We start from the raw sequence: 18,404 nt of genomic DNA, 5'->3' as shown, positions 1-18,404 counted from the left end.
CTTTTCTTTTAGCAATATGTCTGGGTTTAGAGAAGGAGTGAGCCAATTCCATCTCCAAAGCCAGCTTGATAATGTTGGGAATGTGGGCGTAGTTTCTCTTACTACTTCCTGCTGCCGCCATTTGTAGTTAGAGTTTTCCTGCCTGGCCCAGTCAGGACAAATCTCTCACCCGCCAGTCCCATAAACGCTCAGACCCAACCAAAAAAGCACACAGAAACTTACATTACTTACAAACTGTATGGCCGCGGCAGGCTTCTTGTTATCTACTTCTTCTATCTTAAATTAACCCATTTCTGTTAATCTATACTTTGCCACATGGCTCATGGCTTACCAATGTCTTTACATGTTACTTTTCATGGCGGCGGCTGGCAATGTCTCTCCCCAGCCTTCTACTTCCCAAAAATCTCTTCTCTCTTGTCCCGCCTATATGGATATTTTTTTCATTTAATAATTTCTTTGTGATTGTAAACATGATCCATTTAAAGGACTATATTTGAAAGAATGTGTGGGCATAAAGTTTCCTATATTTGTTCTTTAAAACTAATTTGTTAGTTAGTTAGTTATTAGTCCTAGAATGCTCTCCACTTGTCTTTAATCACTTAGTCTATTAACTCTTGAGAGGCCATAGCTGATTTTTTAAAATCAATTTCTTCTCCCATCTTTTGGCTTCGTGTTTCATATACAAAAGGCCCAGTGTTTAATATTCCTGGATTCATTTGTGTGAAATATAATATACTTTATTGCTCCATTTTTTTGCCTTTGTTTTTCTTTTGTAATGGTGCTACACTGCCTTTCCTTTTGTTAGCATTGACTTGGTATTATTCTATACTATTTTTTAACTTATACCATTTTGTTTTAGGTATGACATAAAGCAACAGATGATTTCTTTTAACCCAGTCTGAGTCTTTCAATGAGTAGCTTAAACTGTTGGTAGATTTGGCCATTTCTTACTTTTATTTTTAATTTACCATAAATTCTAATTCGTTTCTTTTTTCTTTTCCCATGTTTTGTGGAACTGATTTGAAATGCACTGGTTGCATTTTATTTTTCCCACTAACCATTTGAAACCTACATGCAAATTGCTTTTTTAAAGTGGTAGGTTTGTAAACTTCCTATAAAACATCTGGGAACTTTTGCCAAATATGCAGTTGGGGATCAAGGGTCTGGAGCTTGCAGAAGAATTGGTATTAAGGGTATAGGGATGTTTTAGCTGTCGTCTTTATAGTGAAAGGCATGGCTTTATTTACTGCCATCCAGGGAAATCATGGAGAACAAATACCATTGCCTAACACAATTCCAGGAATATAAATACTCAATAAAAGTTTGATGAGTGCCTAATGAAGGGAAAAAGGACTAATAGAGTCTTGGAGAACAGTAACATTCAAAGAGGGAGAGAAAGCCAGCAGAGATGGGGAGTACCTTCCTTTTAAGCCAGAAAGAAAACTTTAGAGAGCAGTGTCCACAAAGCCACAGTGGAAGAACTGTATAAGAGAGATGAGACACAGCACCTTACTGGCTGAGTAGCCTGACTCACTTGAGCTGTGAGAGGCCCTTAGGCAGGCTTGGGGGTGGCACGGAGGTGGTGTAGGTAGATGGTGATAGTGGGAATTGGAGGACAGGGATTAGAAGCAGAAATAGACAAAGAATAAGAACTTTTAAAATGAAATTGTTAAGAGAATAAACAGCTTAAAGGAGTGTGGGCCATACATGTAAAACCTAGTTTAAGCCTCACACTGTGCTAAGAGGTGGGTAGAAATAAGGGATGAATCTAAGAGCAGTTGACTTTACTTGTTGCAGTCGGGTGGTGCTGACAGATGCCTTTAATTCCAGCACTCGGAAGCAGAGCCAGGTGGATCTCTGAATCCGAGGCAAGCCTGGTCTACAGAGTGAGATCCATCCAGGACAGGCACCAAAACTACACAGAGAAACCCTGTCTCAAACAAAACAAAACAAACAAAACAAACAAAAACAGACTTTCCTTGTTGCTGTGACCAGATGCCTTATTGAAGCAATTTTAGGCAGAAGGAGTATATTCTGGCTCGTGGTTAAGGGGTTTCAGTCCATCCATAATAGGGAATGGATGGTGGAGGAAGCCCTAAAAGCGTGAGGCAGGCCAGTCCCCTGCGTGGTGGTGCTCCTGTAATCCCAGCACTCTAGAGGCAGAAGCAAGCATATCTCTGAGTTCAAGGCCAGCTTGGTCTATATAACATGTTCCAGGCAAGGTAGGGCCATATAGTTAGAAATTGTTGTGGGAAAGGGGAACAGATGTATGAGGCAGATGTTTCACATTTTAATCCATCAAAAAAACTACAGACTATAATTCCCTAATCCCACTCCTGTTGCCCTACATCTGCTTCATAAATCCCAGGTCCAGAAGGCTCCACAGCTTCCCAAACATCACCAGCACATAGCAAGTGTTCAAACACGGCTTTGTGTCTATTGCTAAGCTACTTCCCAGTCCTAGACTCACAAATGAGTGATTTTTTTTTATCCTTTAAAGCCGTTTATTGAGTTCCTAATTACTTTAAGTTTTAGAGCTTCCTCTATGTACAAGTTCAATTCTTGATCATTTGTAGTTGTGGAAGACAGGAGCTCTGGTCCATGGGACTTGATCTGGGTGTGTGCGTGATTACAAGTTCCCATCTTTTTTTTTTTTTTTTTGGTTTTCTGAGACAGAGTTTCTCTGTAGCTTTGGAACCTGTCCTGGACTAGCTCTGTAGACCAGGCTGGCCTCGAATTCACAGAGATCCACCTGCCTCTGCCTCCTGAGTGCTGGGATTACAGGTGTGCTCCACCACCGCCTGGCACCATCAGTTTCTTAACCCCAAATGTGATGTGTTCTGATACAGGTTTTTGAGATAGGGCTGTGTGAATTAGATTCATTATCAAGGCCCCCCTCTTTACTGTGTGATGCTCAGAAACAGATCAGCTTCAGACAAGACCTTCCCACGCATTGTCATCCTGATTGGCCATCTGAGTCCAGACTCTGAATAGCTTCTGTTGTAAAGGATGGCTGTCTTTTGAGAATTTCTTTTCCTTTATTTGGGAGAAGCTGGGAATTGTAGGAAGGACCAGGATAAGTGTGAGTCTGAACAAGCCATCACTCGCCGCTCATTAACGTTTATTTCTACTAGACCCGTTTCACTGGGCTTGGCTCCCTCAAGCTAAAGTTCCTTTTTCTGAAGAGATCCGAAACTTGATTCTACCCTGTATCTCTGACATGAACTTTGTACAAGATCTGTGTGAAGATCTCCATGAACTCTTTAAGGTAAAAGGTTTAGTTTGGAGGGTAGTTTTGACTTCCTGGGCATACAGTTATTGTTGTCTATATTAAATTTTACTTTGCATTTGTATTTCTGTGGCGCTAAGGATTGAACTGAGGGCTTTCTGCATGCTGTACAAGCATTTGACCACTGAGCTGTATCTCCAGCCCCCCCCCCCCCATTGTTAGGAATTGATGTTAGGACTGTAGGTCAGGCTGCCCTAAGAAGGGGCCTCAGACTGGGCCACTCATGCAATGTCCATGTCTTCCTAACAGTTCTAGGGCCTGAACTCGGAGGTCAGGGTAGGGGCATGGTCAGCTTTTAGGCGGCTTTCTTCCAGCTTGCATTCCATTGACTTCTCGTTCATTACGTTCTTACATGTTGTAAGAGAACAAGCTAGCTCCGGGATTGCTGCTTCTAAGGGAACCAGCCCCATTCCTGGGAGGTCCACCTTCATGATTTGATTACCACTAAGAGACCTCATGTCCAAATGCCGTAACAGCAGAGATGAGATTTCATCACACTGGGGACACATAAGCCTTATAACATCCCTGGAGCACTATTTTTATCATTTAACTGTTGATGAAATTAATGTTGAGAAAAATCACGTTCATTGCCCAGATTTGGAATATAAACATAGATCTGTCTTATACCAGCATTTTAAAAATACTTATCTTTTCGGTATATGGCTATACCGTGTGTGTAGTACCTATGGAGACTGGAAGAGGCCACAAGAGGGTGGGATCAAACTTCCAGCATCCCCAGTACTCTTAACCATTGAGTCATCTCTCCAACCCTGGCAATGTTTTCATTTTGTACCAATAGCTTACTCTTGGCTGCAGAAGTGCAGATGTACGCATAGTTCTTAGAGGACAAAATTAAACAAACATTTGTCCTTATACTAATTTTAAAAATATTTAGTTTTGACTGTCAAAGAAAATGCAGTTTTTAAAAATATGCTGTGTTAAGCCTCATTTGCAGATCTACCTCTTATGTTGCCTACAGCACAACCTGACACACGGAGAGGAATAGCAATTTTGTTTTTATAATATACACATTTGTAAAGTTATGTTTACTACTCAGTAGTAAATCATGACTTTTTCTCCAAGCTGGATTTTTACAAAATTACTCTTTAAATTGTAATGTGTGTTTTGTGACTTGATAGGATTTAATGTTTTAAAAAAGCCTAAACCCATTGACTCATATTAAACTAGAGCAAGTTTGGAGTATAAGCAAATAAAACTTTTCTTGTTGTTCTAAGACTTCCCAAAACTGAAACACTCTTTTCTCACCTGGTGGTGGTGGTGCACTAATCCCAGCACTCGGGAAGCAGAGGCAGTCAGATCTCTTTTGAGTTGGAGATCAGCCTGATCTACCGAGCCGGTTCCAGGACAGCCAAGGCTACACAGAAAAACTTTGTCTCAAAAAGCAAACAAAAATAACCCCACTCTTTTTTCATTTGTTTTCAATTGGAAAGCTTTCTTATGGCTTTTTTTTTTGCTACATAGAAGGGTTTGTTTATTGTTTCAAAGCTGATGGTGTTTGGAATTAACCTCCCACCCTCCTTTTTGTAACAGACTGACAAAGGATTTGACAAAGCTGCTTTTGAAAGTCAGATGTCTGTGATGAGAGGTCAGGTAGGTACCTGTTTAATATTGTTTGTTAAGAATGTTTGCTTGAGACAGTTATCAACTTTCCCCCACTATGACACCGAAGTGTAGCTCCAGTGCTACCTGTAATGCTGAACCTAGATACTAGATAGCTCAGGTAACACTGACGTTGGTTTAAGTATAGTTCACCACTGTTTCCCTATGATTAGCTGTTGTCCCCTTGGGTGCTGTCTAACCAGTTGTTTGCTCAGCATAAGTGCTTGCCTCCTGCCCCTTTAGCATTCCATGTGGAATCCGGGTTGCACAATGCATGTAGGCAAACATTCTCCCACTGAACCACATCCTCAGCCCCACTCGTCCCCATGTTGATGACTGTTTTCTGAGTGTCCTACCTTTTTCTTCCTCAGATACACTTGCACAAATCTTTCCATACCAGAGTCTTCTGCCAGGAGGTAATTTTCCATCTGGAACATAGTTGGCTTTTTTAGAGCAATTACATCAGCAAGGTTGTGTGCTGACTATGAGAGGACCACATGATTTCATCTCAGTCTTCTTACTCCTCTCCCTTACCACTTGGACCTGAGATAAAGGCCTTAGGCCTGTGGGCGTGGGCGCCTGAAAGGCATGCTCACTCACAAGCAATACCATCTGGTTCAACTGTGTTCCAAAAGGAAGATTTGAGATGAAAGCTACCTTTAGTGACTCTAAACTAATGTCCTCATCCTAATATAGTATAGCCATTTGCTTCTGTGTTGTGTCAAAATGAGTCTAGTTTTTCCATTGACTATTGAATTATACCCAGTGGTATAATGGTCAGTATGAAATCAGATCTAACTAGTAAGATAAAGTTAACATTGCAGAGGCCCTGAAGAGCTAGAGTATGAATTCCAGCTGGAAGAGATTACAGAAGTTAGGAGTTTAGCATTGAAGAAGAGTTATCATAGGAGAGAAACAATCTAAAATTCCTGTGAGGTTGTGTGTGTGTGTGTGTGTGTGTGTGTGTGTGTGTGTGTGTGTCTTGGTAAGAAACAGGCTCCCTAATGGTAAAACCGTGGAGGGTGAAGCAGCAGTCTGTGCTTCCTTCACAGATGAGCCAGGCCGGGGCACGCAGCTGGGAGGCTGTCCTGTAAGTAGAAGGGACGAGGGACCCATGCACACACTTACAGAGCAAGTGGCACCATCCCTTAGTAGATTTAACTGCACTTACAGGTGGAAGGAATCAAGGCACAACTTGATTTGTTGCTTGAAACAAGTTCATCTTCTAGACTTTTATCCTAAAGGATGTATATCCTCTAGAGATCTGTCCCAAGTCTTCAAGCAGCACCTGAAACCAAGCAATGTAGACAAATAACCTATGACAAAACTTGATTAGCAGTGACAATGTAAAAAAAAGAAGTAATTATAATAATATATTGAAACTTACAAATTCCTTGTTTTTCAATTTTTTCCTTTCAATAATTTCAAATTTAGGTTGACTGTGACGGGTAACTGAAACCCATAGAGAAGAGGGAACTTCTCTGTGTTTATTGTAGGAATGCCATTTTAAATTTAAAATGTTACAAACATTTGTGTAAGTTTCAGATAGCTTGAAGTTCACACATGAGAAATTTAAAATAAAACAAAATAAAAAACCCTACCTGCCTGAGAAGGTGATAACATTGAGCTCTGAAGTTTGATAAGACATGCCATGGGTATCTGCTATCTAGAGTTCATTTATTCATAGCCTCTCATTCCAAAGAAGTTAGTCATTACAAAAACAGGTGTGTAGAGCTAGCCATGGTAGTGCACAACCATAATCCCAGTACTCTGGAGGCCGAGGCACAAGGAGCCCCAGTTCAAGGTCGGCATGGACTACATAACAGGATCTTGTCTCAGAGAGACAGAGAGAGAGAGACAGAGAAAGAAGTGCATGACAGGGTCAAGATCTGGAGAAAAGAATAAAATGATAGTGTCTTGATTATGAAATTTGATTTGATATATTCTAATTTTATTTTTGAATATGTGTGTGGTTTGTATATGTGTGTATAGGTGGATTTTTCTGTCCCTCCAGCCAGCTCCTAAATAACCACATGGAGACTTATTATTATTTGTGAATGCTCAACAGATAGCTTAGGCTTGTTTATAACTAACTCTTATAACTCTAGCCGGGCGGTGGTGGTGCACACCTTTAATCCCAGCACTTGGGAGGCAGAGCCAGGCAGATCTCTGGGTGTTCGAGGCCAGCCTGGGCTACAGAGTGAGTTCAAGGACAGGCTCCAAAGCTACACAGAGAAACCCTATCTTGAAAAACCAATAATAATAATAACAACAACAACAACTTAAACCATTGCTATTAATTTACTTCCTGCCTTGTGGCTTTATTACCTTTAGTCTGTACTGCTCTTGCTGCTTTCTTGCTTCCTCCATATCTGGCTGGCGATTCTTCTTCCCATCATCCTCTCTGCCCCAAATATCCTGCCTAGCCATTGGCCATTTAGCTTTATATTAAACCAATCACAGTAACATCTTCACACAGTGTAAAGGAATATTACACTAATTTCCCCCTTTTTGTCTAAATAAAAAGGAAAGATTTTAACTCTAACAAAGTAAAACTACATACAATAAGAACAATTATCAGGTATTGTTTAAATGGAAAGGAAAGGTATTAACTTTAACAAAAGAAACTATATACAATAAGAATATTTATCAGCCGGGTGGTGGTGGCGCATGCCTGTAATCCCAGCACTCGGGAGGCAGAGGCAGGTGGATCTCTGAGAGTTCGAGGCCAGCCTGGTCTATAGAGCTAGTCCAGGACAGGCTCCAAAGCTACAGAGAAACCCTGTCTCAAAAAACCAAAAAAAAAAAAAAAAAAAATATTATCAAATAAGAATTAGATTTACAATGCCCAGTCCATTTGTATTTGGCAGATTTAGAGAAAATACTCCATTACCTGTCTTTGCTTGATGAGTCCAAAGTTTTGTTCCTAATTTACTTTCTGTCATGACTAAAGATCTAGTCTTTATTTAGTCTTTAACTCCATCATAGATCTAAGAAAGATTTAATATTACCTGAGTATACAGGAAGTGCAGAGCAAGCAACTTCTAAAACTAAGAAAGGACAGAGACATCTGGCTCCCTGGACAGTCACCCAAGGTTCCTCTGCTATGTTGGAGCATCCATCTTCTGCCTGCAAGTCTAGAATGTCTGCCAGACTTTTCTGTGAATGGGAATCCTGAAGGACTGTCCTGACTTGTTTTGGCAAAGTTCAGCAGTCACTTTCCTGTACATCTTGTAGAATGTCTGGCAGACTTTCTATGAAGCAGGAATTTTGAAAGACTATCCTGCCTTGTCAAAATTCACTGGTGTTTTTCCTTTGTATCCTGCTTGTCCAGTTTGTATAGCGTACTATCAGCAGTTAAGACAAGAGCAGTTTTTTGCCTAAATGGCTAGTTTTGCCATGCTGAAAACAAACTCCATATGGAGTATCTTCGATGCCCATCATCTTCTCTGAAGTAAATTGTTCCTGTTATGAAAAGCCCTGTGTTAACAAAACATTTTAAACACCATATTCTGTAGGTCTTTGAAGTGTTTGAAGACCATCTGTCTATCTAAAATACATCTCTGTTTGACCTTAAAAACATACATAACATGACTACAAGTTTGATTGTTATAGGTGACTACTAAACTACATTTTTTTATTATCCTCAATAGCTTCCAAGGACTAAAACTTTACATTTTTAAGTAAGCTGCATAGGTACAATACCTTAAATAAGAATAGAAACATATATATAAAGTATAATAAAAATGACTTTAAATTTGTATCAATATATAAAAAATTCATACCAATGTAAAATATTTGAGACTAGTTGTTCAAAAATAGACTCAACATTCCACTCCTCCCTTTTTCTCTTCAGAAGGAGATCCCTGAATCTAATCTCCTTTGTTTAGTTTTGTTGTTTTTTTTTTTTGTCCTGACTGTGACTGATAACAGTTTGTAACCAACCCTCCTAAACAATGATAAACATCCATAACCCACTGACCAAAACCATCCACCTCATCTTTTGGGAATGTGGGTGTTGTGTTCTCTAGACTGTTTCCTGTTGTCTGGAGGTGCTGGCATCTTTGGGGGACCCTTAGAAAATTATGATAATGGTCAAGTCCTGGCTAGAGTAGTCTGTGAGGCTAGACTATCTCAGCCTGTTCTGCATGCATAATTCTGAGGAAACTGCAACATAAGCATTCTGAGAGGCTGGATGTGAGCCACTTGTTTTCATTGGTATCTGGTCCCCTTGTTTTGAAAACACACAAACTTACAAAGGTAACATCCATGTCTGCATTAATACAAGTATGGGCTGTACATTTTACATAAGCCAGCCAAAGATGATTTTTTGTTTTATGTTTGAGTGGGTAAAATATATGTTATTTGTCATGTAGTTATTTTAGGTTTATTTCTTTATGTCTATAACCAGGATTTTCAGGGAGTCTTCCCTGATCAAATCTGATCTCCATCAACCTTGATCAAATCCACAGCCTTTTGTTTCCTGTAGAAACAAAAACATAACCTCTTCCCCAACATAACATATTTTTTGACATACGTTTTGAAGTTAAGATATTTTAAAATTATATAGACTGTTTAGTAATTTTTATATTCCAATGTCAGCAGCTATTGTTCGCTCATCAACAATAAAAAATTTGAAGTCAATACAACAAACACTGTACAGGATCCAGACTCTCTGTGTACTTTCTATTTTTACATGGCTTTTCTTTTTTGTATTATTTGTAAATGACTTACTTTTTTCTATGACTGTATATATTTTCTTTCTTAAGCCTGTGCACATTTTTAAACACAATGTAACCTGTTTAGAGGTTTTCTTCCATCTGAACCTGCTTTACTGTGTATCTGTAACCTTTTCTGTCTGTCTGAGCAAAATCTTACACTGCCATGCATCTTAGCTCATGGCATACTGGCAGCTGAAGCCCACAGGCAGTGGCCAAGAGACGAGTCTCTGTACCTCAGCCTGTGTGAGAGACTGTGGGACTAGGAAGCCGAGTTTGGCTCTGGTTTTATGTATTTAAAACCTTTTTTTTGTTTTTGTTTTTTGTTTTTCTTTCAGCTTTAAATGTGAGTGTATATGTGTAAATGTGCATGTAGAGTGTGAGTGTTTGTTTATGATTATGTACGTGAGTATGTGTATATGTTTATGTGTGAGGGTATATCTGAGAGTGTGTTTGAGTGTGTATGTATGTGTATGTGTGTAGTTGGAATTTTCCTGCCTGGCCCAGTCAGGACAAATCTCTCTTACCCGCCAGTCCCACAGTCGCTCAGACCTAACCAAGAAAGCACACAGAAACTTACATTGTTTAGAAACTGTATGGCCGTGGCAGGCTTCTTGTTATCTGCTTCTTCTTTCTTAAATTAACCCATTTCTGTTAGTCTATACTTTGCCACATGGCTTGTGGCTTACCAGTGTCTTTACATGTTGCTTTTCATGGCGGCGGCTGGTGGTGTCTCTCCCCAGCCTTCTACTTCCCAGAATTCTCTTCTCTCTTGTCCCGCCTATACTTCTTGCCTGGCCACTGGCCAATCAGAACTTTATTTACACAGAGCGATATCCACAGCATATGTGTTTATGTGAGAGTGTGTATGTGTATAAATGTATGTGTTCATGTGTGTTAGTGAGAGTGTATGTGTTTGTATAAATGTATGTTAAATTTTTTTAAGTAATTGACTGATTTTTATGTTATATACATTTGTGTTTTGCCTGTGTGTATGTCTATGTCAAGGTCTCCTGGAACTGGAGTTACAGACAGTTGTGAGCTGCCATATGGGTTGTGAGCTGTCATGTGGGTGCTGGGGATTGAACCGAGGTCCTCTGGAAGAGCAGTCAGTGCTCTTAACCTCTAAGCCATCTCTCCAGCCCCCAAAACCTTTTTTTAAGTTTTCTCAGGTCTTATGTAGAAATACGTGCCTGGACATTGGGCGCCTTTTGTAGGTGGATTTTTCTGTGCCTCCAGCCAGCTCTCAAATATGAAAGCTCAGCCAGTAGCTTAGGCTTATTTCTAACTAGCTCTTTGTTTGTTTGTTTGGGTTTTTGTTGTTGTTTTCGAGACAGGGTTTCTCTGTGTAGTTTTGGTGCCTGTCCTGGATCTCGATCTATAGACCAGGCTAGCCTCGAACTCACAGAGAGATCTGCCTGGCTCTGCCTCCCGGGTGCCAGGATTAAAGGTGTGCTGCTCCGCCACCGCCACCTCCCGGCCTGACTAGCTCTTATAACTTAAATTAACCCATTTCTATTAATTTTCTTTCTGCCTCATGGCTTTATTACCTTAACCCTGTAATGCCCATGCTGTTTGTCTCCTTTGCTCTGTGCTTGGCTGGCGACTCCACCTTCTTCTTCCCAGCATTCTCTCTGCCCCAAAATCCTGCCTATCTATTGGCTGCTTAGCTCTTTTTTTTTTTTTTTTTTTTTTTTTGAGCTGAGAATCAAACCCAGGGCCTTGCGCTTGCTAGGCAAGCACTCTACCGCTGAGCTAAATCCCCAACCCAGTTGCTTAGCTTTTTATTAAACCAGTCACAGTGACATATTATTACACAGTGTCAAGGAATGTTCCTTGACACTGTGTGTTGGTGTGTGTGCATCTTGAAATAGACAACAGATGTCTGCCCCGGTTGCTTTCCTCCTTCTATATTGAGGTGGTCTTCCCATGAGCTTGCTCTGGGGACCACCTGTCTCTGCTCTTCCCACCTTGCTTGTATGCAGACTCTGGGAATCCAAACTCTATCTGGTTCCCATGTTTTTGTGGCAATGAGCCATCTCCCAGACTCGGTTTCCTAGTTTTAATTTGATTTTGAGCTTTCTGATAGCCAAAAAGCATAATGGATCTTGACCATGGGCCTGGTCATATTTTTTTTAACTGTCCTGAAAAGAAGTTATCCTAGCTAGGCATGGTAGTACACGCCTTTGATCCCAACACTGGGGAGGCAGGCAGATCTCTGAGTTCAAGGCCAGCCTGGTCAACAGAGTGAGTTTGTGGGAGTTTTGTTTTTGTTTTTTTGAAAGTCTTTCTATGTAGTCCTGACTATCTTCTAACTTTTTTGGAGGGCGGGGCGGACAGGGTTTCTCTGTGTAGCTTTGCACCTTTCTAGAATCTCGCTCTCTAGACCAGGTTGGTCTCGAACTCACAAAGATCCACCTGGCTCTGCCTCTCGAGCTCTGGGATTAAAGGTGTGCGCCACCACCACCTGGCTTCATTATTTACACCAGACTAGCCTTGAACCTATGGGAGATCAACTTGCCTCTGCCTCCATGAACTATTACAATTGTATCTATAATGCCAGACATGGTCACACACACCTTTAATCCCAGCACTTGGGAGGCAGAGGCAGGTAGATCTCTGAGTTGGAGGCCAGCCTGGTCTAAATAGCTAAGTTGCAGGACAGCCAGGGCTACATAAAGAATGAAAGGAAAAAAATTAAAAAAAAAATTATAGCTGGCACAGTGACAAACACCTTTAGTTCTAGCATTCAGAAGGCAGAGGCAGGAGGAGGACTTTCCAAATTGGAAGCCAGCTAGAGTGAGACACTGTCTCCCCTCCCCATGTATATGAATAAGAACTAGAATTAGCTATTAGCTATGAATTGAGGTTCATAAACTTACTTATATGCCCCAAAGTAGAGATTCCAAGTTATCTTTGAATGAGCACAGATCATGTGCATGTATTTATTTAAAAAAAAAAAAAAAAGTGTGTGTGTGTGTGTGTGTGTGTGTGTGTGTTTAAACTCCCTGGTTTTGTTTTTCCTATTTGAAAGGCTTTTAAAATTTTATTTTCAATAGATGACTGATTCTTTCATCTACTTTGGGCCTGCTTCATGTTTCCCCTTCTACTGCACAGTTTACCTATTAGTGTTTACTGACCCTTGTCCCCTGCTAACATGAAGGCAGAAATTATGGGTGTTTATTTTAGTAGTCATGTTTCTAGCATGTGCTGATATTTTATTTGTGCTGAAATGTGGTGATATTTTATTTGTATGTTAATAAATAAAGTTTACCTGGAGATCAGAGGTCATAGCCAATCATAAACTAAAGTCAAGTCGTGGTAGCACATGTCCTTAATCTGATCACATGGCAGGCAGAGTCTCTGTATGTTCAAGCCTTTAATCCCAGCAACAACCATAGAGACCTGGAGTTCTATATAGACAGGCAGTGACAAAGAAGTGATGTGGCTGGGTGTAGAGCCAATGAGAAGACAGAACAGCAAGGCAATAAAGGCACAGGTTAGACAGGAAGAAGCTGATTCAGTTCTCTTGGGAAGCAATGGCTGTGTGGTAAGTTAAGGTTAGTTTGGTGGCTATCTCTCTTGCTCTGATCTCTAGAGCTTGCACCCCTGTATTCGGCTCTATGTTTCTTATTTAATAAGACTGTCACAGGAAATGGTAGAAAGGCAATCACTTGACATTTAAAACAGTATTTAAGTTCTCTATCAGAATGTTGTATAAGCCTTTTGATTTCTTTAGTCTCTGATGTCACTGCAGTTGGTTGGTAAGGCTGTTTATGTTCTAACCTTGAGCATCCATGTGTATTTGAATGTGTATACATATGTGTGGTACATATGTATAGCACTTACTCCAGATTGATGAGAGTCTCTCTTTTTCCACAGATCTTAAACCTCACTCAGGCACTGAGAGATGGGAAGAGTCCTGTGCAGCTGGTGCAGATGCCAGGTGTGATCGTGGAGCGCAGTAAAAGCGGCGGCCAGGGGCGGGTTGTACACCTAGGCAGCTCCTTCACCCAGACTGTCCACTGCAGGAAGCCATTCTTTTCTTCCTGGTAGCAGATGTAAGGGGAACAACTGTGTGGTGTTACTCTTCTGATAAAATATTACACTGATGTAAATCTGCTGCTGAGAGCACCAGTTGCCAAAACCTCAAATAATTCAAGTCTTTAAATATAGACAAAATAATACTATATTTTGAATGTAATCAAAAGTTTACGATTTTTTCTCCAAATATTAAATTTCTATTTCAGGGAAGAAGTGATATATCTCCTATACTATATTTTTATAGAAAATTTGTACTTTATGTTGTATTACTTTAAAAAGTAATTTTGTGGTTTATACATGCTAGCATGACTATAATTGTTTTCTAGAATTCCAACTAGAAAAGAAAGGTTGACTTTGGATGCTGAAACTTTTTATATACTTTTTAAACATGAGAAAAATCTTCTTGCATTCATTCCAAAAGACCTCTGAGGGTGGTCAAGCCAGAAACTGCTCTTGTGGACTCTTCACAGAGTCGCCAGTGAGAAAACAGGGAGACTAAAGCTCCATTTGAAAGCTGCTGTTTTAAAACTGGAAGAAGGGCCCAAATGTGGGCACTACTGGGGACCTGGAAGGTGAATGCTGCCCAGGTGACAGACAGATGACCATTATTTTTGTACTTTGATATCTTAGTTAGTGAGCTCTTCTGTTTTAATGGGGGAGAAAAATCTAAAGACATCTCCCCTCCTTTTTATAAAAATGAAATAACTGAGAGCTAAATGGAATAATGTGAAATTAAGGTAGAGCTCCAGTATTTTAAAATTACAACATTGCTTTAAAAATCCCCTTTTGTTTCTCATATGGGATCATTTGAAAATTAGTACTTCAAAATACTAATCTTAACTGTTTAGTACATCAGTTAGTATTGAACATCACTGCAAAGTAAACCATACATACCCTGAAAGTGTATACTGAATTTCAGCTGGGGTCAAGGGTCCGAAAGCCTTGGAAACAGTCGACCCACTCTGAATCGGAAGGGAACGTGACTCAGACTATCCCATGGATTTTAAACATCTCTTCCTTGTTGCAGCTTGAGCATCTGTGAGCTCTTTGGAATTTGTAGCACTGTTTAGTCACCAAGGCATGTAAGTGGAAATGAGCCCAACAGGGAATTGTGACTGCAGAGAAGAGAGCATTGATGTCTTGCTTCAGGCTCAAAACCTTTCATTTGTAGTGTGTTGTCTTAGGATTTTGTAATGAGCTATTCTTGTATGAAAGTGTCTCCAGGTGGTTGGTTACATTAGGGTGGGCAGACTCGTAGTCTCCTGTCACATCTGTACCTGAGTCTCAGTGATGTAATGAGTGAGCACACCACTGCCCGAGTGCTCAGTTGGAAACCTGTGTCCTCCTACCTCTTCTGACCTTCCATTAGCTCAGCTTGGAGATAATGGAACTTGAGTGGAATATCAAATTATACCACCACCTGTTGGCAGATACTAGTCATTAAAATGTGCCTTTCTAAGATGTCTTCTGCAAGAGAGGGCATAGTTGCCTTTGCTGTAGTATGGCTTTCACAAAAAGTTTTTTTTTTTAGTATTTTGAGTATTGCTATATTAATTTTTATAACAAAGAACTTAGTAAATTACTACTGTTCTATAGTCTAAAATTAAAATAGTTGAAGAATATTTTTAACTGTCTGACCGTGTTAGAGTAGTTGAGATATTTAAAGATTACAAGTGAAAGTACTTAGGCTGTGTTTTGTAAACATTCATGAACTTAATTGATATTTAAATATTGTGGGATTTTTTAATGAGTATATTTATATTGTCAAAAATGATAAGCAAAAGGAATAAAAATCATTGTCTTGAGGCTACATTGCTCCTGTGTATTTAATTTTTAGAATGCTTATAGCTTTGTTTATAGACTGGCATATGTATGTATTAGTTACCTCTGTGTTGCTGTGGTCACACACCTGACAAGAAGTAATTAAGGGTGAAAAGGCTTGTTTTGACTGCCTCCCCACTGCTGAAATTAAAGGGTGTGCCGCCGCCACCTCCTCTTCCTCTGGAACATTACTCAGTGCTCTTAACCACTGAACCACCTCTCACCTCTCTCTTTTTTTTAGTTTCATCATGCTATTTAATCTAGCACATGGTCTAGAAAGGCTTGTAGCAAGAGTACAAATACTTGTCCAGTGTGTCTCCTAGAGACTGTTTCATGTACTGCTCTGTTTGGCCGCTAGCCTCTTGTCTCTCTCTTCAGCAATGGTGAGGCAGATTCCTTTTCCTCGGGGAAGAGAAATCATGGTTTGTGGTGGCTCCACAGTATTCAGTCCATCATTGTGGGGAAGGAGCAAGAAAGGGAGGCACCTGGTCACACTGTACCCACAGTAAAGAGGCAGAGACCAGACAGGAACGGGGCTGAGTTAAAAAAAAACTCAAGGCCTGTCCAAGTGACCACCCTTGAGATCCACCCCTGTTGCGGGTAAAGCATTGAAACACGTGAGCCCGTGGGGGAACACTTGTTAAATCACAACAGTGCACTTTGTTTCTTACTTTGGATCTTCTTATGTGGTACTGAGGGTAGAACCCAGGGCCTTTCACATGCTAGACTGGACCACTGAACTACATACTGAGAAGCATTACTTGTCATATTAGTTATAGGGGTAAGTGTGTGTGTAACTGAAACTTTGAAATTTGAGACATGTTCATAAAAATGACGGGATTGATATGATTCTCTTTAAGTTACAGTACTATGCTAGTAAATAAAACTTTACTGGAAACAGAGCATGCTGTGATGAGGTTCCATCTTCAGGGTCTGCAGCAACATGTGACAGACAAGCAGCCTGAAGGTTTTAGAGAGCCAGCTGCCTTCCCTAGGCTGCTTGGGCAGCTGTCCAGACAGGAGCAGAGATTCTTAGTGCTAGCCTACCTTTCCTACCTCTTTGCAGGTAGTGTGGGACATGTGGTTCAGCTCTGGCCCGTAAGACAGACAGCGATCCATGAATTCCAGAGGCAGCAATGACGCTCCATGATGGAGCATGGCTTCGTCTCTATTTAGTTGTGAACAGGAACTTGGCTAAGTGGAAGTAGCCTAGGCACGGCATTTCTGCTGGAGGAAGGCCACCCAGAAAGTTGATTGATGGCATGAGACTGTCACCGGGGTAAACAGGAAAGACTGGTCACTGAAATCCCAAATTTAATCATCACTGTAACATAGACTGTCTTGTCCTGAGTGTGGTCATGTAAAAAGATTATACGCCACTTTAGAGTTTAGAAAATGCTCAGAGGCAAGATGGAAGCAGCAGCAGTGGCCTTTTAATCTCCCCGAGTCATCATGTAGCAACCAGGAAAGCAGACCTGTGATAGAGTATCCCGGAATCCTGCCGTGGGAGTTGTTTCTGTTCAGTCCATCAGCACAATCACTGGAAACAGCTGGAAGGAGCAGCAGAGAAAAGGTAACAGGAACTCATGGTCCTAAGAGCCTCTGATGGGGAGGTTGGGTAACCAGCCAGTCAGGAAAGGCTCGCCTGGCCTTCAGTATGGCAGTTAGCAGAGGGAGCTGCAGAACGGAACAGTGGTGCTGGGATGGCTGGGTGACTGCGAGGGATTGCACTGGACAGAACCATCTCAGCAAGCAAGGCCAGTAGAGAAAAGGATCCGGTACTGATGAGAGAAATTGCCTAACGAGCCCAAATTCACATCGACAAAGGAAGCATTGTGGTGAGTAGAGGAGAGAGCCTGAAACTCTGAAGCTAAGGAACAGTCCTGGCCCACACTCACACACACACACACCCACCCTCTGCCCAGGAAAGAAAGCTTGAAAAAAAAAAAAGGGTAGGAAAATTGACCTCAGTTATACATGACTACAACTTGAACATGGTCTCAAAAGCACAAGGTAACAATCTTTTGTTTGTTTGTTTGTTTTTTGAGACAGGGTTTCTCTGTGTAGTTTTGGTGCCTGTCCTGGATCTCACTCTGTAGACCAGGCTGGCCTCGAACTCACAGAGATCTGCCTGGCTCTGCCTCCCGAGTGCTGGGATCAAAGACGTGTGCCATCACCACTGCCTGGCCAGTAATCTGGTTTTTTAGGAGTGTGTTGGCATGCTACCCAGGTTTGTCTTTGCCTTGTGTGCTCAGTGATCTGGTCAGTTTCCCCAATAGCTAGGTCCATGGGTGGACATACCACCACACCTAGTCAATCTAACATTTAAAAACATGCTGAAGGAGTTTGAAGAAGCAAAGACAGAACAACATCACATTAAAATCACATCTAAAGGAAGTGGGTAAGCCATAGAGGCAAGCTCTTAGTACATGAGAGCTGACAGAGCTCAGAGGAAACACTACAGATAAAAACATGTTTCAGAAATGAAATAGAACACAAACAGATGTCGCAGAAGACCAGAGCATAAACATCACATTGAGTATTGGAGGGCCTGACCCACAGAGCATAAACATCACATTGAGTATTGGAGGGCCTGACCCACAGAGACCGACATCAAATACCAAGGAAAAGGTGTAAAGATAAGAAACACAACAACTTGAAGATGACTTCATTATGTAGAAAAATTCAAAAATCTACATAGTTAACTAGTAGGATTAAAAATGAGTTTTAAATCAAGTAATTTTGAAGATTAACTAGAAAAAAATTAACTGGGCGGTGGTGGTACACACCTTTAATTCCAGCAATCGGGAGGTAGAGGCAAACAGATCTCTGAGTTCGAGGCCAGCCTGGTCTACAGAGTGAGTTCCAGGACAGTGAGGCCTATTAAACTGTTAAACAGAGAAACTCAGACT

At 40.9% G+C, this 18,404-nt stretch overlaps 1 protein-coding gene across 1 annotated transcript in view; it reads left to right on the top strand.

The window, feature by feature from the left end:
- The window catches only part of Pi4k2b (phosphatidylinositol 4-kinase type 2 beta), a 35,476-nt gene extending 20,027 nt beyond the window's left edge, over positions 1–15,449 (top strand). Inside the window, exons 8-10 of the mRNA XM_036201058.1 lie at positions 3,135–3,268; positions 4,841–4,900; positions 13,510–15,449. Coding sequence (XP_036056951.1) covers positions 3,135–3,268; positions 4,841–4,900; positions 13,510–13,683 — 368 coding nt within the window. The 3' untranslated portion in view covers positions 13,684–15,449. The remainder of the gene's footprint in view (positions 1–3,134; positions 3,269–4,840; positions 4,901–13,509) is intronic.
- The last annotated feature ends 2,955 nt before the right edge of the window (positions 15,450–18,404 follow it).

The sequence above is a fragment of the Onychomys torridus genome, chromosome 10 (genome assembly GCF_903995425.1).
Source record: "Onychomys torridus chromosome 10, mOncTor1.1, whole genome shotgun sequence".
Taxonomy (NCBI): domain Eukaryota; kingdom Metazoa; phylum Chordata; class Mammalia; order Rodentia; family Cricetidae; genus Onychomys; species Onychomys torridus.
Note: the sequence above shows the minus strand (reverse complement) of the source record. Positions and strands in the feature narration are given on the sequence as shown.